General features: G+C 47.9%; 1 protein-coding gene across 3 annotated transcripts in view; it reads right to left on the bottom strand.

Moving 5' to 3' along the window:
* The window catches only part of EXD3 (exonuclease 3'-5' domain containing 3), a 143730-nt gene that overhangs the window by 2312 nt on the left and 120935 nt on the right, over window positions 1-20483 (bottom strand). For all 3 annotated transcript variants that reach the window (XM_044305821.1, XM_044305822.1, XM_044305823.1), the window contains one exon: window positions 6491-6587. In XM_044305821.1, coding sequence (XP_044161756.1) covers window positions 6491-6587 — 97 coding nt within the window. The remainder of the gene's footprint in view (window positions 1-6490; window positions 6588-20483) is intronic.

Genomic DNA, 20483 nt, shown 5'->3' with positions numbered 1-20483 from the left:
TCAGCTATTTATTATGGTCTGTTAAGGTGCCCATACACCTTAACAGACCACTCCATATGCATGCACACTCGGCTCAGCAGAGCATGCATGTGTTTTCAATGGCAAGAGGGAGATAGCCGCTGCCGGACACCTCTGAGAAAAGGATGGGGCGCTGGCATTAGGAACTGCGAGGCTGCCCTCTCATACACATGCACTCTGGGCTCAGCCAAGCATGCATGTATTCTAAATAGGGAGAGGGGAGTATAGTTTATCTTCACCCATATACATTACATGGTGCGTTTGGTCAATATACTTTCAATGTGTATTGCCAGTGTCCTCAGTAGGGAAATTTGGGAATACTTGCCGAGATGTGACCAGTGCAATGTGACAGTGATCTTTCCATAGACGTCAATGGAGACTGACCCAAAACCTTAGGCCGCGTTCGCCTCGTCTGCCTGGAGACAATGTATCTGCAGATTCTTAGCCCAGGCATTAGGTTCTCACCTCAGCAGTAACACAAGTTACAGTCACTCGTCCTCCTTCACTTTCCCATTAGTAAGAAAAACTTTGGGAAGCGAGCCAAGAGGAGAAAATATGAGGCATTGTTCGGGCTGCCCATTGTGTCCCGACCTTTTGCACACTTCAAGGAATGCCTGGCATTTCAGCTTTTCTTCCCCCCATCCTCCAAGACATCTCAGCAGAAGGACGGAGCTCTGAGAGCTTGGTGGAGACGTCACCGGGACAAGATAGCAGGGTCGGGTTTTTTCAGTTTATTTTTTTCAGGGAGGAGGGGGGGGGGTTAAAATAAAAGATACATTGTAATAAATGCAGAGCGATTCATAGAATTGAGGATGAGTAGAGGGTCACATGGGGAAATGCACATTGCCAGACGCAGAGGGGGGTGGGAGGTCAACTATGTGTCTAATTTAGGAAGTTAAAGGAACAAGGCGAAAATTAATAGCCATAGGGGGCGCAGAATCCCAGTGCAAAAGAGAGCTCCGCCTTTGGACCCGGGTGTGACTGCCCTGGTATTTCAGCAATGCCATGCTTTTCTTATACAAGACATATAGTCACCTAGTCCCTGCTTGCCATGTACACATTTTACATTGGGGCCATAGACCCTACAGGGAAATTTCCGGGTGGGCCGATGCCCGACCAAGCCAGGGGCATAATGATCTGATCCTCTTACACACCTGGCCAGCAGCCACAGGTGCCCTCCTTAGGCTACTTTCACACTTGCGGCAGTGTGATCCGTCGTCGGAACTGCGCGCCGGATCCGCCGATTTTGATGTGACTGAAAGCATTTGTGAGACTGATCCGGATGCGGATCCGTCTCACAAATGCATTGCAAGAACGGATCCGTCTCTCCGCTTGTCATGCGGACAGACGGATCCGTCTTGTATTTTTTTTTCCACATTTTAAATCGGTCTGCGCATGCGCAGACTGGAAAGACGGATCCGGTATTACGGTATTTTGAATGCCAGATCTGACACCAATACATTCCTATGGGGAAAAATGCCGCATCCGGCATTCAGGCAAGTCTTCAGTTTTTTTGGCCGGAGATAAAACCGTAGCATGCTGCGGTTTTATCTTTTGCCTGATCAGTCAAAAAGACTGAACTGAAGACATCCTGATGCATCCTGAACGGATTACTCTCAATTCAGAATGCATGGGAATATGCCTGATCAGTTCTTTTCCGGTATAGAGCCCCTGTGACGGAACTCTATGCCGGAAAAGAAAAACGCTAGTGTGAAAGTACCCTTACCCTGGTTTCACACCTAGGCGTTTCTCAAACGCGCGTTTCTATGCGCGTTTTTGTCGCGCGTTTCTATGCGCGTTTGTTTTAATAGTGAACGCGCGTTTGACGCGCGTTTGGGTGATTGACAGCAGTGTTGTCCAAAGAGTCTATGGCCCAAACGCGCGTCAAACGCGCCAAAAAAAGCTCCTGTACTTGTTTGAGCGTCGGGCGTTTTACAGCGCGATCGTACGCGCTGTAAAACGCCCAGGTGAGAACCATTCCCATAGGGAATCATTGGTTTCTCTGTGTTGAGCGTTTTACAGCGCGTAGGAACGCGCTGTAAAACGCTCAGGTCTGAACTTAGGGTAAGTCCTCAGAACAGCAATACGGTTGAATACTGTGGCACAGATGGCAGTATTTTGTGGTATTCAGTTCAGCTGGGGCAGTATATTGCTCTGCACTATGATATTGCTGTCCCTGCCTAATTATTTTACCCCGCCTTAGGTCAATTTGGACCCACCTGCAAAATTGGACCACTTTTCCCTTTTTTTTTTCAGGTCCACTTTTAGTTCCCAGTCCGCCCCTGATTGGGGTCCCTCTAAATCAGTGCAGGTGGTCAACAATAAGCCTGTCCTATTGGTCTGTGGTCTGCTATATCCGGACTGTTCTTTGGGCTCCCACAATGCACTGCTCTACGGTAACCAAAAGCCGGCTGAATGTAGCTTTAGCCTTAAAAGGAGAAGGAACTGTTACGCAAAAATCAGGCATTGAAGGCTCGGGACTGTTGCACCAAGAGGATGGCATAAAATTGCACATGCTGGGTTACACCGACATTGTAGAGGACTTCAACTGTCTGCACAAAATGCCACGAGCAAACGTCCTGCTCTCAGGAAGAAAATGCTAATAGAAAGTAGAGAAAAGCCCCACCATGCAACTTTTGCACAAGGTACTGCAAGAATAAGTCCTGCTCTGAGATAGTAAATGCTAATAGAAAGTAGAGAGCCCCACCATGCAACTTTTGCACAAGGAACTGCAAGAATAAGTCCTGCTCTGAGATAGTAAATGGTAACAGAAAGTAGAGAGCCCAATCATGCAGCTTTTGCACATGGTGCTCCAAGCAAAAGTCACGCTCCGAGGCAGTAAATGGTAACAGAAAGAAGAGAGCCCCACCATGCAACTTTTGCAAAAGGTACTGCAAGAATAAGTACTGCTCCAATATAGTAAATGGTAATAGAAAGTATAGGGCCCCATCATGCAACTTTTGCACAAGGTGCCCCAAGCAAAAGTCACGCTCCGAGGCAGTAAATGGTAACAGAAAGAAGAGAGCCCCATCATGCAACTTTTGCAAAACGTGCCCGAAGCAAAAGTCCTGCTCCAATATAGTAAATGGCAATACAGAGTAAAGTAGAGCAGAGCCCCTTCTTGCAACTTTGGTCAATGAACCCACCTGCAACTCTTGCGCAAAGAAAAATAATTAGCGCACATATAGCGGGATGCGATTGGTGGGATGTGCGGTAGTGCTGCAGGATGTGTGCAGACATTTGGGTCTCTCCTGCACCCTTTCATCACTGGACTTCAAAAGAGACAGCAGAGAGAGGGGAGAAAAAAAACAAAAACTTACATCAAAGTGGAAGCTCAATGAGGGCTTCACTGCCCCCACACCCAGTCCCACCAGAAGAATTTCTATTCAATGCTTTGGATGTTTCTGTAGTCTAAAACATATTGGGAATGTCTTCCGGAGAAGGAAAAGGAATACCTCTGGTCAAGTGACCCTGAAGGATCTAGGACTGAGGGGGGTGTATCCTCCATGTGATAGGACGTGACGGACTGGGTCTTGGGTTCAACTCCAACTAGGAACCTTCTTTACAAGGAATTTGGCTCCTTACGTTCCTAAGTGTTGCTATGGGATCGCTTCGTTGGCAGCATTACTGATCGGCTCCACTTTCATAGATTATAGAAGGAAAATCCATAAATAGCAATTCCCTAATGTCACAGATTCTAGAGCCTTGGGCTATTAGCAGATCAAGGGTTCAGCAGAATACGGCCATCATTAGTGGCAGCCTGTATTCTTACAATGCAAAGCCCATCAGAAAGAACATCATTATGGAATTGCTAGATATGTAATTACCTAATATCTTTCTGCCCTGTCTCTGATGCGTTTGACCTCCTCCCCTACTAGGTGGGTCTTCGGGGCATGTCGTCAGGATGCCAAATAGGGCAGATTAATTAGGAATGCATTCGTTAGCTCAAAAAGACCTTATCAAAGTCTGCAAATCCCCTTTGCGCTATTTCCTCCCTCCGTGCAGCAATATAGATAAAGTCTGGTGTGACATTAACCAAGCTTCATGGCGGAGTCTCTAGGTCACTGCTGGGAAAATGGCGTGGACAGTGATCGGCCGTCCCCTAGTGTCAATGAATCGCCCAGAACACCCACGTGCACAGCTCTACATATGGAAGGGAGAATTTGCATAAATGGAGATTTGCACACATTCAATTACCAGGCAATTACCAGGCCACATCCGGCTGTTTTTGCAAACTGAATAAATCTGCCCATAGACAAAAGATATCAGCGTGCTGAATGATTAGGGCCGGGATCAGCGACCTCCAGCTGTTCGGAAACTACAACTCCTAGAATGGGAGTTAGAAGAGCAGCCAAGCATGTTGGGAGTTGTAGTCTCACAGCAGCTGGAGAGTCGAAGGTTGCTGATCCCTGAATTAGGACCTGTCTCCCCTATGCACTTGCTTGGGCCAATCAGACATCTTATATCAAGGTATGAGATAAGTGGCTCTTAGACGCCATCAGCACCGCTGCTCATCATCACATGCGGAACAACAGGACCCGATCGGTTGAAAATGTACTGGGCTTACACAGGGCTGCTGCTTATTTACCCTTTTGGGTCTCCACGGAAACAGACTACAAACAAACCCTGTGTAGTCAGATCCTACAGTGATACGGGGGTATGAGCACACGGCGTGGTTGAAACGTGGCCGTTCTGCAGTTGAGTACTGCGCGGCTGCACAACATTACGGCAATTAACAATACAGACCGACTAAACCATAGATGCCCAACCTGCGGTCCTCCATCTGTTGCAAAACTACAACTCTCAGCATGCCCGGACGGCCTACAGCAGGGCATGGTGGGAGTTGTAGTTTGGATAGAGCTGGAGGGCCGCCTATTTGGGCATCCCTGGACTAAACAATGTGGTCCTGATTAGTATCATTATGCGGTCATGCAGGTACTCTTTCGCAATGGACCGCGCATGCAGTCATAACCTTACTCCAATCCTATCTCAACTATAAACCATATAGACAATAGAAGATGGAGGCTGAAGAGACTAAAGGGTGTATTAGACGGGCAGATTTTATCCCCGATGATCGCTAACGCGCGTTTGTGTGAGTGCTCATTAGCGATCATACTGCCGCCGAGCAAACACTCGTTTATCGGGCAAACCGAGATCTTTCAGCATGCAAAAAGATCAGGATTTGCCAGCGTATAATTACGATCTGCCACCCACTGTACGGCATGGGGACGAGAGATGGCATAGCGGCGCTGTGGAGGAGATCGCTGCATGTAATAGGAGCGGTCTCCTCAGCAAGCGAGCAGGCGATTGCCGAGAGGGAACGCTTCTGTGTGATCGGGGTGTCCAATAGGTCAGACTATACATAGTGCTTGTCTGTATTCTGCAACGCTGCAGACGCATAACTCTGCATAGGAGCTGCATACACAAAAGGGTAAGAGATTGTTTCTTTTTGTCAAAATAATTAGCAAATTTGCTGCATTTGTTCTATTTTAGATAATAAAAGTTATATTATGTTCTAATCTAAGCTGGAACCCCAGGTAGGTGCACTTTACAGATATGCGATTGCCCTCTACAACCCAACCCAAACCAGCATGGCTCCATAGTGCACAAACCAGCGGGATGGAGCGAAGGTCAAACCATCATCTTTATTGCATGTCTTATCTCTCTGCCTTTCATGCTGCACACCAGCAATTCCTCAAGGAAATTGCCTGTTTTCACCTTGGTCGGTGAGAAGACAGGGTAATAACAGAGTGGCGCAGAAGGAGGAAGGGGGTAGGGGGGGGGGGGTGATGGGAAACTGGAGAGACGGAGGACACACCCTCACTGCCAGGCAAACGCCCAGCTTTCTCACACTTACTTGCAGACTGAATAAACAAAGCAGAGCCAGGAAAAAGAACCTGAGGACAGGTGTGATCTCCCAGCACCCTTTCATGTCCTGCCAGGACACCGCGCTCTACCCATCACCCAGCTTTCCACAAAGCGCGTCCGTACTTCCGTTCCGCGGCCCCGCAAAAAAGATAAAACGCGCCTTATTCTTATAGGCATTTCTATCGTAGGGCGGCCGTTCCACAAAATGCAGAATGCACACGGCTGGTATCTGTGTTTTGCGGACTGCAAAATGGATACGGTTGTCTAAATGAGCCCTTAAACTGGTTGTCCGGCTACCATTCCAAGCGATATGCCATTAAATGTCAGGAGCAGGTCCCAGAGGTCGGAGCCGCGCCTATCTAAAGAACAGGGCCCCTGAAGCAAAGGACAGCACATTGTGGACGAGCGACGTGCTCTCCATTCATTGCCATTGGAGCTTCAGCGCAGAGAATGGAGGGTGGCCGTGCAGGCACGTCTGCTCTCTGCTCAAATCGGGGGTTCCATTCTGGAGATAGGAGCGGGTCCCAGAGCATTGGTGCCAAAAGTGTACAAACCCTTTCCACTGATGTTCTGGGGGGCAGGTCAGTGGTCAGTCTCCCCTCACCTTGTGTCTCTCGGACTTCCTGCAGGTAGTCACGGAGTCTCATGAGCTGCATCATCTTGTCCCGGGAAATGTGCAGGTACTTGTTACAATTACACACCTGTAAAAAAGCACAAACCAGACATCAAAAAGAGCAGGAAGGCACGACTTCACCAGCAGCTAGATTAACGGATGCGGTGCGGAGGACGCAGTATCACACTGGATGAGCTTAGATACACAGCTCAGCAGACAAGAGTCAATAGCACATGGTCAGCAAGTTAGTAACTATGATATATGGTTGTATAGGATTTGTATTCATGTCAGGTAAATATTGCAACATTTGAGCATTATTACATCATTCATTACCCTTCATTTACACAAAGAGAACTGTCATTGTATAAATTATTAGGTTTCATTTTGCTCCCCAGGGTGCGGCCTCATCACAGGAGCGTTACCGATGATGACAAGGGAGGCAATAGGGCAGTAAAGACGTCAAAATGGGTATATTCACCTCTGATCAGCAGTGTATGAAGACAATCTACACAAATAGCGATGGTGGAATCACTGTGTACGTACATTACTAATCCTGTATTGTACTCAGGAGCTGCACTCACTATTCTGCTGGTGCAGTCACTGTGTACATACATTCCTTATCCTGTACTGATCCTGAGTTACATCCAGTATTATACTCCAGAGCTGCACTCACTATTCTGCTGGTGCAGTCACTGTGTACATACATTACTTATCCTGTACTGATCCTGAGTTACATCCTGTATTATACTCCAGAGCTGCACTCACTATTCTGCTGGTGCAGTCACTGTGTACATACATTCCTTATCCTGTACTGATCCTGAGTTACATCCAGTATTATACTCCAGAGCTGCACTCACTATTCTGCTGGTGCAGTCACTGTGTACATACATTACTTATCCTGTACTGATCCTGAGTTACATCCTGTATTATACTCCAGAGCTGCACTCACTATTCTGCTGGTGCAGTCACTGTGTACATACATTCCTTATCCTGTACTGATCCTGAGTTACATCCAGTATTATACTCCAGAGCTGCACTCACTATTCTGCTGGTGCAGTCACTGTGTACATACATTACTTATCCTGTACTGATCCTGAGTTACATCCTGTATTATACTCCAGAGCTGCAGTCACTGTTCTGCTGGTGCAGTCACTGTGTACATACATTCCTTATCCTGTACTGATCCTGAGTTACATCCAGTATTATACTCCAGAGCTGCACTCACTATTCTGCTGGTGCAGTCACTGTGTACATACATTACTTATCCTGTACTGATCCTGAGTTACATCCTGTATTATACTCCAGAGTTGCACTCGCCATTCTGCTGGTGCACTCACTGTGTACATACATTACTTATCCTGTACTGATCTTGAGTTACATCCTGTATTATACTCCAGAGCTGCACTCACTATTCTGCTGGTGGAGTCACTGTGTACATACATTACTTATCCTGTACTGATCCTGAGTACATCCTGTATACTCCAGAGCTGCACTCACTATTCTGCTGGTGCAATCACTGTGTATATACATTACTTATCCTGTACTGATCCTGAGTTACATCCAGTATTATACTCCAGAGCTGCACTCACTATTCTGCTGGTGCAGTCACTGTGTACATACATTACTTATCCTGTACTGATCCTGAGTTACATCCTGTATTATACTCCAGAGCTGCACTCACTATTCTGCTGGTGCAGTCACTGTGTACTATACATTACTTATCCTGTACTGATCCTGAGTTACATCCTGTATTATACTGCAGAGCTGCACTCACTATTCTGCTGGTGGAGTCACTGTGTACATACATTACTTATCCTGTACTGATCCTGAGTTACATCCTGTATTATACTCCAGAGCTGCACTCACTATTCTGCTGGTGCAGTCACTGTGTATATACATTACTTATCCTGTACTGATCCTGAGTTACATCCTGTATTATACTGCAGAGCTGCACTCACTATTCTGCTGGTGGAGTCACTGTGTACGTACATGGGGACCATATTTTGCAGATCTCGGACCCACTCAAGTCAATGGGTCCGCATCCTTGACACGGAGTACACACGGCCAGTGCCCATATATTGCAAACCAGCCGTTTGTGGTCCGCAATACGGGCACGGACGGCCTACGTTCGCGTGCATGAGGCCTTAAAAGTAGGTAGACCACTGGGTCGTCTGGGAAAGCGGTGTGTGGACTATGTAGGAGTTCTAGTAATGGCTATAATGCTTGTCACTAGGGATGAGCGATTCACATAAAATTTCATTCTAATACTGTACGGGGCAGGAGCTCTGTACAGTATTAGAATGTATTGGCTCTGATGAGCCGAAGGTATTGCTTTGCGAAGTGTCGCGAGACTTCGGATAATAACTTCATAAATTCTTTTGTACTGTAAAATAACACTTCCCGAACTCGGGTTCGGTTCCAAGGTACCACGAACCTGAGTTCGGGAAATGGTTTATTACAGTACAAATTAATTTATGAAGTTATTATCCGAAATCTCGCGACACAAAGTCGATTCGCTCATCTCTAGTTGTCACCCAGCTTTTCAAGGAGCTGATATAAATTGTAAGTAATGAGTCCTCCAAATTGTCTTTTTTAACTATTAAAGGGGAGATGCAGTAGGACCCAATGAGACTATAAAGTCTCCGCCGGATTCTCCCCAGTGCACGGTGACAGGTACGGCTTCCCTGGAGATATACTGGTGATACTGGCGATATACTTAGCCCTACTATACTTAGACGGATATAGAAAGCGTGAGAAGAGGAAATCAGAGGTAGCCCTGCACTCACAAATCCAGCTCAGTAGGGAACAAAGGGCTCACTAAGAAAAACCGGTTCCCCCAGCAGAAGCGGGAGGCAGCACGAGGGGTGTTCTGGTGGCCGGAGCGAGGGCGTGAGCCGCACACAGGAATGTGCAGAGCTGGAGGTGTGGGACTCCATTAACAATTCCAAGGGCAGGAAAGACGGCAGTAAGGCTGGCTGCCGCATCCGTCAGGGTAAATCCATGAGCGCAATCTCATCGTGCTAATGTCAGGAAGGATCCAATCCAAATCATTCCCCTGTCTTCAACCTGCGGACCTCCAGCTGTTGCAAAACTACAACTCCCAGCATGCGCTGACTAAAGATGAGTGATGACCCACTGTGGGGGTTGTAATGCTTGCTATACTGGTGGTCACCTAGGTTCCTGATATTTGGGGAAGGGGGGTATATTCTCTTAAAGGACCCTGAATATGAAGAACTGAGGTGGGATTCCCAGGACACCCTCCTGCTGTGCCCCCCCAATGTGCGTCTCCGGGGGGTCATTCAGTCCACTCTACACACTGCCGGGTCCAATCCCCCTCTGTCCTGAATGAGTTAATGGAGAAGGAAGGGGGGGGGGGGCTCAAAAGTCTCTGAAATGCCCTACTGTATTTCTGCCAGTCACCAAACAAACAAAGGGACTTGGAAGAAGAGAGAAGTTCCCAGGGAAAAGGTGTTAAGTGCTGCCCCCCCCAACCTCTGGGGTGTGAGAAATAGGACTTCATTACCCTTTATTAGGAAGTAACTTCTTCTCTGCACTTTCTCACATTGAGCAGCTAATGGGGCTTCAGACCCACAGACATCCTGGGATTGTAGATGAACTGTATGCAGATAGTAAGATAGCACCGGGAGACAAGCGTCAGGAGAGGAATCTGGCAGCCGCTTATCTCCATCCCCTATAGACATCACAAGCATGAGGAGGGGGAAGCAAACATGCAATGGGGGAGAGGGCAACAACAGTGCCAGAGTCTAAGGCTGGGGTGTCAGTGTCATTATCCTGTACCCCGAGTGTCAGCGTCATTATCCTGTACCCCGAGTGTCAGAGTCATTATCCTGTACCCCGAGTGTCAGAGTCATTATCCTGTACCCCGAGTGTCAGCGCGTCATTATCCTGTACCCCGAGTGTCAGCGCGTCATTATCCTGTACCCCGAGGGTCAGCGTCATTATCCTGTACCCCGAGGGTCAGCGTCATTATCCTGTACCCCGAGTGTCAGCGTCATTATCCTGTACCCCGAGGGTCAGCGTCATTATCCTGTACCCCAAGTGTCAGCGTCATTATCCTGTACCCCAAGTGTCAGCGTCATTATCCTGTACCCCAAGTGTCAGTGTCATTATCCTGTACCCCGAGTGTCAGTGTCATTATCCTGTACCCCGAGTGTCAGCGTCATTATCCTGTACCCCGAGTGTCAGCGTCATTATCCTGTACCCGAGTGTCAGCGTCATTATCCTGTACCCCGAGTGTCAGCGTCATTATGCTGCACCCCGAGTGTCAGCGTCATCGTCCTGTACCCCGAGTGTCAGCGTCATTATCCTGTACCCCAAGTGTCAGTGTCATTATCCTGTACCCCGAGTGTCAGTGTCATTATCCTGCACCCCGAGTGTCAGTGTCATTATCCTGCACCCCGAGTGTCAGCGTCATCGTCCTGTACCCCGAGTGTCAGTGTCATTATCCTGCACCCCGAGTGTCAGTGTCATTATCCTGCACCCCGAGTGTCAGTGTCATTATCCTGCACCCCGAGTGTCAGTGTCATTATCCTGCACCCCGAGTGTCAGCGTCATCGTCCTGTACCCCGAGTGTCAGTGTCATTATCCTGCACCCCGAGTGTCAGCGTCATCGTCCTGTACCCCGAGTGTCAGTGTCATTATCCTGCACCCCGAGTGTCAGTGTCATTATCCTGCACCCCGAGTGTCAGCGTCATCGTCCTGTACCCCGAGTGTCAGTGTCATTATCCTGCACCCCGAGTGTCAGCGTCATCGTCCTGTACCCCGAGTGTCAGTGTCATTATCCTGTACCCCGAGTGTCAGTGTCATTATCCTGCACCCCGAGTGTCAGTGTCATTATCCTGCACCCCGAGTGTCAGCGTCATCGTCCTGTACCCCGAGTGTCAGTGTAATTATCGTGTACCCCGAGTGTCAGTGTCATTATCCTGTACCCCCAAGTGTCAGCGTCATTATCCTGTACCCCGAGTGTCAGCGTCATTATCCTGCACCCCGAGTGTCAGTGTCATTATCCTGTACCTCGAGTGTCAGTGTCATTATCCTGTACCCCAAGTGTCAGTGTCATTATCCTGTACCCCAAGTGTCAGTGTCATTATCCTGTACCCCGAGTGTCAGCGTCATTATCCTGTACCTCAAGTGTCAGCGTGTCATTATCCTGTACCCCAAGTGTCATTATCCTGTACCCCGAGTGTCAGGGTGTCATTATCCTGTACCCCGAGTGTCAGGGTGTCATTATCCTGTACCCCGAGTGTCAGGGTGTCATTATCCTGTACCCCGAGTATCAGGGTGTCATTATCCTGTACCCCGAGTGTCAGGGTGTCATTATCCTGTACCCAGAGTGTCACCGTGTCATTATCCTGCACCCCAAGTGTCACCGTGTCATTATCCTGTACCCCGAGTGTCAGTGTCATTATCCTGCACCCCAAGTGTCAGCGTGTCATTGTCCTGTACCCCGAGTGTCACCGTGTCATTATCCTGCACCCCAAGTGTTAGGGTGTCATTATCCTGTACCCCAAGTGTCAGCATGTGATACCCCGGTGTCACTGAACCCCAGCAGCGGTAATCTTCAGCACATTTCGTATCCTTACGTTGGGGAAGGCTCCCCTTTGAAGCCTCACTAATGAGCTCATTTACAGCCCGTTCACACTGCTACAATCCACACATCTCTCCATTTTGTGTCCTGTTCTAGCAAATGGTTCATCAAAGTGAGCTCACACGCCGATGCCACACTCTATAATGGGGCAGCATTTGGCCATTTTGGTGGCTTTGCTTCCTTTGGAACATATTGTAGCCAAATTGACACTGGGAAGCGGACAGGTGTAGAGCAGAAGGAAGGCCAGGACATATAATTGGCAGCAATTTGCTAAGCCCCAGTGGGAAGAGGAGAGGGAGGTCAGTGGGAAAATCACAGCGGCTCTGACTCCAGACATTTGTCCTCTGCTGAGTCCTGAAATGCCTTTGAAATAAGTGACTGTCACTAATGGACGTGTCTACTGCCAAGATGTGACCCTTGTCTCTGTCCTTATTACTGCAAATCCTCCCTAATGATATTATCAGGACGTGGACCCTTGTAGCAGGGAACCATGCAATAACAACCTTCCCGGGAAATCACATTCTGCAGAAACAGGGATTACAGTAATGAATTCGGGAAGAATTAGAAAACCGCTCAAAATGCAACCCCCTAAGACCAGGTCGAGAGAACCAGCGCAAAGTGGCTGCATCCAGACCCAAATTGAATTTTTGCACAATTTGAGGAACTGCAAGGTGGTCACGTTTTAGTGAATGATTCAATTGCACAATTATGGGGGCACTTTGCTGTGACCCATGCTTTCATAAGTGGGGGCCTGGACCTAGTACCCCTAGTGTCCTAGGGTGTCCTCCAAATCATATTGGATGCACCTCTTCGCTCTAGTGAATGGTGACTTGTAAGAGGACCACACCTTTTGCAAAATACGGTAAATACCATCTTTCAACCTCAAACCATCACATAGCATTTAGTGAAGTCCTGCCCTCTTATGTGGCACAGGTGGGCACTGCTCTGGGTGTGTTCCTTAGACCTCCACCAACCCGTGCCAGCCTCTGCAGCTCTACAGTCCAAAGCAATGAAGCCCCTTTGCTAGGTACAGATCTTCCTCCTAAGGTCGCGGTCCCCGTAGGGCACAGCCTCATTTGCACGGACGTTACGAAGTGTGAGGATTAGGTCGTCTGCGTGACCGGACCGCCCCGCGTCTTCACCTACGCACGGAGTGGATGAATTCTGTCTGGAGGATGAATTATTTTCTCAAATTAAAGGAAGCAGCGGCCTTAATTCCATCATAAACACCCCACAGCACCGTTTAAACCCAGGATGCGAGCCAAATCTCCGGCGCACGCTCCGGATTCCAGGATCTGCTGGAAATGAGATACACATGGAGCGGCCGGCCCGTTTAGGCAGGGAGCAGGGCGCCTCGGGAGACGGCAGGGATTTACACTTTGCCTGCACAATGTTCTAGGGCTTGGCCCCAATCATCTACTCTGTCATCCGTCTCCTCTCCTTAAGGGACGTTCAAGTATCTCGTATGCAGGTCACCGCTTCTTGCGCGATCCTGTAAAGCGTCCCATGATGCACCAGCGCATAGGACTACTAGCTATGAATTGGGGCAGTAGGCCTTAAAGGACCTGACTTGGCCCACTATTGATAACAGCCGTCGGCTTGTCAGTGGTGGGGGTAATGGCTGTCTAAACCAGACAACCCCTTTAAGGGGAGAGCGACTATGAATAGCTATGGTGGCAACTGATCTGCCCACCACTCTGCGCCATTGATGCTGGTGTCACACGATATTGCCTTTGCATGGGGTCAGATGACATCACACATGGAAGTGTGATGTCATGCACTGGCAGTACTGCTATTCTAAAGGATGGGATGTGCAAAACTGCTCATCGAGAGTGCACCAGGATCCAGTCTTGGATCGTGAGCCATTTGTCCATGTGCTTTTTGCCAGGTCTCTTCCAGGGGAGGGTGGCAAGGTTAGAGTTAACTTCCCAGCCCAGTACAATTCCCAGGAAGGTCAGATTGAATTCCGGGTGGTCAAGTATTCACACTGTATGGCCCTGAGGGCTTGGAGGGGAGCTGAAAATAAGGGCGGCGTGAAAATAAGGGCCCTACATCATATCTGCAGAGACCAGAACCACGTGCGCTGCTGAGGCCATCACTCCCCGATACGACGTACCAGTCAGAGGAAGGGTTAAGCAGGTTTGCAAAAATTCCAGTGTGAATGCTGCATGTGCGCTGCCCTCGTCAGACTGGTTTGTGTATACAGTGTAAAGCATCCATAGCCCTGATCAACAGTTTTATCGGAGGGGTGGAGACGGCGTGGCGGAGTGAGATGACCTTCACTGCGAAGGAAAGTCACGTACAATCGCGGCATGTACACTTAAAGGGCACCCAACGTACATAGGCTCGCAGAACCTTACCGATGTTAGCTTTTTATATATACCGTACCTATGAAATGTCTAACAGCGCCGCCCTGGTGGTAAAAAGCAAAAATCAAATCGTGGTGCCTATTATGGGGTCCTTGTTGGGGGTGGGGGCACGTACATTTTTTACTTCTATTCTACCGACACCAGGCTTTTCAATTACTAGCAAGGGCCCTATTTTGATAACATTTTAGGGCCCCCTGACATTGCAATCTGCACCCTACATGGCAGACCTCCAATTTTTGCTGCCAGATCAGGTCCTTACAAGTGACCCCGTATACACTGCGGGGGGGGGGGGGGGGGGGGGGGGGGGGGGGGGGATTATATTGGATTTATGTTTCTTTTTATGCTTATGGTAAAAGAAAGTTGTCAGAGACGACTCGGGGGTGGTATGGAATGGAAATCCAGGACTGGTTTTCATGAAAGCCTCGCACTAGGTATTCTAAGGCCCTCACCCCCTATGGAGACGTGACCTCGGGACAATACCGCTCTGCTCACTCCTCCAGTAACAATGGCCTAGAGAAGAGGCGCTGCGCACGGCGTCCCTGCTGAACCCAGCGTCTCTATGGCGGCCACAGTTCCTAAAGAAGGAATGCCAATTGCTCGGAACATATCTGTCAAATAATAGGAAATTTAGGGAAAAAAACTGTGCCCCCCCCCCCCAACAATACAAAAAACTGGAACAGGACAGTAACCAATCATCAGATTTCATTTTGCATTTAAATAAATGCCGCAAAATTATACTACTTCCAGTCAAATTATCCCTGGCAGATAAAAGCAGATATTACATTTACTGACAGCTGCTTCAGTAATGTAATGTATGTACAGTGACTGCACCAGCAGAACAGTGAGTGCAGCTCTGGAGTATAATGCAGGATGTAACTCAGGATCAGTACAGGATAAGTAATGTATGTACACAGTGACTGCACCAGCAGAATAGTGAGTGCAGCTCTGGAGTATAATACAGGATGTAACTCAGGATCAGTACAGGATAAGTAATGTATGTACACAGTGACTCCACCAGCAGAATAGTGAGTGCAGCTCTGGAGTATAATACAGGATGTAACTCAGGGTCAGTACAGGATAAGTAATGTATGTACACAGTGACTGGACCAGCAGAATAGTGAGTGCTGCTCTGGAGTATAATGCAGGATGTAACTCAGGATCAGTACAGGATAAGTAATGTATGTACACAGTGACTGCACCAGCAGAACAGTGAGTGCAGCTCTGGAGTATAATACAGGATGTAACTCAGGATCAGTACAGGATAAGTAATGTATGTACACAGTGACTGCACGAGCAGAATAGTGAGTGCAGCTCTGGAGTATAATACAGGATGTAACTCAGGATCAGCACAGGATAAGTAATGTATGTACACAGTGACTGCACCAGCAGAATAGTGAGTGCAGCTCTGGAGTATAATACAGGATGTAACTCAGGATCAGCACAGGATAAGTAATGTATGTACACAGTGACTGCACCAGCAGAACAGTGAGTGCAGCTCTGGAGTATAATACAGGATGTAACTCAGGATCAGCACAGGATAAGTAATGTATGTACACAGTGACTCCACCAGCAGAATAGTGAGTGCAGCTCTGGAGTATAATACAGGATGTAACTCAGGATCAGTACATGATAAGTAATGTAATGTATGTACACAGTGAGTGCAGCTCTGGAGTATAATACAGGATGTAACTCAGGATCAGTACAGGATAAGTAATGTAATGTATGTACACAGTGACTGCACCAGCAGAATAGTGAGTGCAGCTCTGGAGTACAAGTCAGATTGTATATGTAGGTTACTTCTATATGTAAATTGTGATATGGGGTCTGAAGGGTGGACATATGGGAAGTAATAGTCTGCATTGCATTACTTGTCCCTGGAGCTTTTGTGGACACACATGACCTCCCCAGAGACCTTATTCTATGTGCATTATCTGCCCCTTAGATCTTATCAGCTGTGACACTAGACTGAATACCAAAAATGTCAGTAAACATTCCCTCATTGACCTCACCCGTTCATGGGAAGATGATTGCAATCAGATTCAAACATGAAAGTTTTGTTTCTTTTCCACAGCGCAGCCTTTTCATTCCTACACGTTAATTTTCCCGTAAATTCCTGGTGGATCTCTCAACAATGCTGCCAGTCTGGGTGTGAAAACCTGAGGCGGCGCGTTCTCACATCACATCACCACCTGAGCTTTGATCCCTTCAGGTCACACAATGAAGCTCTTGAAAGGAGTCCCAAACCTCGTCTCGCAGCGTCAATTACATCGGGCAAATAGGCAACTAATTTTAGCGCCACCTTGATTTAGAGGGAGCGGGATTTAAATGGCCATTTAACCCATAAATACAATTTTAAAAAAGTCAGTGGGGGTCATTTACAAAGACCGCTTTTTTACGCTGGTCTTAGATTCCCTCCTACACTGCCGTAATATTCGGCTAATTTATGACAAGGCGAGTCCCTTGATAACTCATCCCCCCCAGTAGGGCCTCATGAACACAGTCTTAGCAGTTTTTGTGGCCCAAAAACTGCGGATCCACATTTTGGGAAGGGAACGTCCGGCCCATAATAGAACAGTCCTATCCTTGTCCGTAAAACGGACAAGAATAGGACATGTTCTATTTTTCTGCGGGTGCCACAGAACGGACATACGGATGCGGACATCTTTTGCGGCCCCATTTAAGTGAATGGGTCCAGATCCGACCTGCAAAAAATGTGTTAAAAAAACACGGACGTGTGCATGAGCTCTAAGTTTAATTGTAGTTGCTTCTTTTTTGGCTACGTATCTGGTTCTAGGAAAGCTGGGTGACTGCCCATATGGCCAATACAGCAAGCAGAGCTTCACAAGAGCGATACGGATTCTCTTAGGGTCTGTTCCCGAAAAAAACGGATGGTTTTGTACGCAAGTTCAGTCAGTTCTGTCTGCGATTGCATTCAGTGTTTTAGTTTTTTCCGTGTGGGTGCAATCCGTTTTTGATGCACGTGAAAAGAATAACAATCTACATCTCCTAGCAACCATCATTAAAAAACGCATTGTATCCGGATGCCTTCCGTTTTTCACTGAAGCCCCATTCACTTCTATAGAAGCAGAGCTGTGTGGAAAAAGCTGAATATAGAACGTGCTGTGATTTTTCCTGAACGCAGAAATGACGCGTGAAAAACAGGTGCACAGACCCATAGAAATGAACGGGTCAGGATTCAGTTTGAATGCTGTGCGTTTGCTTCACGCATTGCAACTGGACGGAAAACCCGCTCGTGTGAAAGAGGCTTTCAAGTGCAAATCTGTCTAGTAAAGTGGAGCAGTGAGGTGTCTGAGGAAGAGGAGGACGTTGTCCCATAGCTTTGGTCTGTGCTCCCCAACAACTACAACTCCCATCCTTCAGCTGTCAGGGCATGTTGTGGGAGTTGAAGTTTTGCAACAGCCACAGGTTGGAAATCACCAGCCCAGACCCTATTTAGAAGAATCTTAGCAAGGCAGATAAGCGTCAGCTCCAGGAGCAGGCGCCGCTGTTCTACACAGGAGCCAACAAACAAATGTGGGTAAACAGATGCAAACACAGAACTCAGGCCTGAGGGCTGTCCGTCATCCCCCCCCCCCCCCCTGCAAAATGCTCTACCCTGACCACGGCCATAAATCACTAGTGGTCATCCAGCCCCAGACGGAGCTACTGTCCCCCGGCTTACACAAACAACTCTAACTGGATTTACACAAGGGGTTTCCGGGTCGTCAAATTCATGCAAAAATTGCCCAAGGGGGAGCAAAGTGCAAACTTCTCAGCTACAATGTATCAGGATTGCCAGGATTGGATACAATGTATCAAGCCTTTAGCTGTGAGAAGAATGTGATCCCAACAGGAATTTTTACCCTCTGGCTGTAAATAGTCATTGTTCCCAGCAAGCAGAGATCTTGAAAATGATAAAGATTGGAAACACAAATCCTATTACAATATTAGGGGTTGCGATAAAATAATTAGAAAAGTGCCACTTACCCCAGTATATTCCCTCACCGCTAGGCTACTTTCACACTCGCGTTTTGTGCATGACGGATCCGTTCAGACAATACATCCGTCTGCATCCGTTCAGAACGGATCCGTTTGTATTATCCTTAACATAGCCAAGACGGATCAGTCGAACACCATTGAAAGTCAATGGAGGACGGATCCGTTTTCTATTGTGCCAGATTGTGTCATGGAAAACGGATCCGTCCCCATTGACTTGCATTGTGCGTCAGAACATCAGACGGACACCAAAACGCTGCAAGCAGCCTCCAGAGCGGAACGGAGGCAAACTGATGCATTCTGAGCGGATCCTTTTCCATTCAGAATGCATTTTGGACGCTTGTGAGAGCCCTGAACGGATCTCACAAACGGAAAGCCAAAACACGAGTGTGAGATCCAGGTGATCAATGCGGCGGTATAGGCGAGGTCAATGACTGGCTGCAGCGGTCACGTTGGTATACGGCCATCGCTGCTGCCAAGTATACAGAAGCCGGGGGGGGGGGGGTATAAACGGGTAAGTGATATTTCTTTTATTATTTCACCACGTGCATCCCCCCCAGGGGAAAGTCTGACAACCGCAAAAAGTTGACCACATTTTTAATATATATATATATATTTTTTTTTTTTCTAAACGCTTTCAATTTCAAGATCTCTGCTTGCTACCTGAAATGCCTTGCATGATCACATTCTTCTCACAGCTGAGGGTTTGCTACCACGTATCCAATTTAGGTAAGACCTGCGGCTGGTAGGCCTTACCTGCACTGATGCGGAGAGATGGGCAGGTGGCTGGAGTCTGAGGACTGCAGGCCATGGACCTTGAGAATTAAGCAGCGAGAATTGTTTAGGATGGAGTAATCCTTTAATTACTCAGATATGTTATAGGTCAGGACCTTAAACAATACCGAGCTGGGCCGGAGCTATGACAACCTTACAAGAGGGCCGTCGTCACTGATGGCAATGTAACAAATGTATTTATCATGGTGGATTTCCCTTTAAATATATGGCTGTCCTACACATGAGGGCAAACCAGGCCAAACCCTCCGATGGCAGATGTCGGAGAAAAAGAGGATTGGGCATGTCGGATTTTAATATGCCCGATCCTTTGTTCTCCGGTGGCCTTTTCCCCACTGAGAATGCATGCATGCTCAGTCGAGCTGAGAGTGCATGTGTAGGGGGGAGGTAGGGAGAAACAGCTGTTGGCCTATGGTCACCTTAAAGGGTTTTCTTTCAAAACAGCACCACACCTGTCTACAGGTAGTACTCGGTACTGCAGCTCAGCAGTAATACCGGACACCACCCATGGACAGGTGCTATTTCTGGAAGACGCATTCATGTTTTTCTAATCCTGGAACAACCCCTTCAATCTATCAGACCATTGCAAAAAGGAAGCGGCCCTGAGATTAAAGAACGGCTGGAGTTCTCAGAATGAAGCAGAACTAGCGCTGCGCAGTTTTCGCCTGCACAGAGGGGCCTCCACCTGCGTGGCGTCATTTACTTGAATGGATCGGCACAGCAGAGTATTGGGACTGGCAGACATCATGCCTTTTCTGATGCCCTGTGCTGGTCAATCATTGGCTCCAGCCGTGACGTACACATTCATGAGAGCAGTGCCCTCGTTTTTTAGGGTGATGGCAATACGTAAATACGAAAAAGAAGGGACGGCACCCAATTCAAGTAGTGACATCATGGCAGCGACCTCTTCCGATTCCCCTCTACACACCAGCCTGAAAAATTAAGTTCAATGTCCACTTGGTGGCTCTAACAAACATTGCCCTCATTGGCACGAGTGCCCAACAATCAGTCGGCTAAGCCCTGGGCATCACTACACTGGGAAGCTGCAAACATACGCCTGATCGTCTGCCCGTGAAAAGGGACGATGCCATTAAATAGTACATGACAATACCTTTCTGACAAACCTAGAACTAGCCCTATACCTCACATGGATCCAGAGATATCCCCATTCACTGCTTCGCTAGATTATCTTCAGCCTGGTGGCACATAGGGTGTGTCC

Source organism: Bufo gargarizans, chromosome 9 (assembly GCF_014858855.1).
Source record: "Bufo gargarizans isolate SCDJY-AF-19 chromosome 9, ASM1485885v1, whole genome shotgun sequence".
Taxonomy (NCBI): domain Eukaryota; kingdom Metazoa; phylum Chordata; class Amphibia; order Anura; family Bufonidae; genus Bufo; species Bufo gargarizans.
Note: the sequence above shows the minus strand (reverse complement) of the source record. Positions and strands in the feature narration are given on the sequence as shown.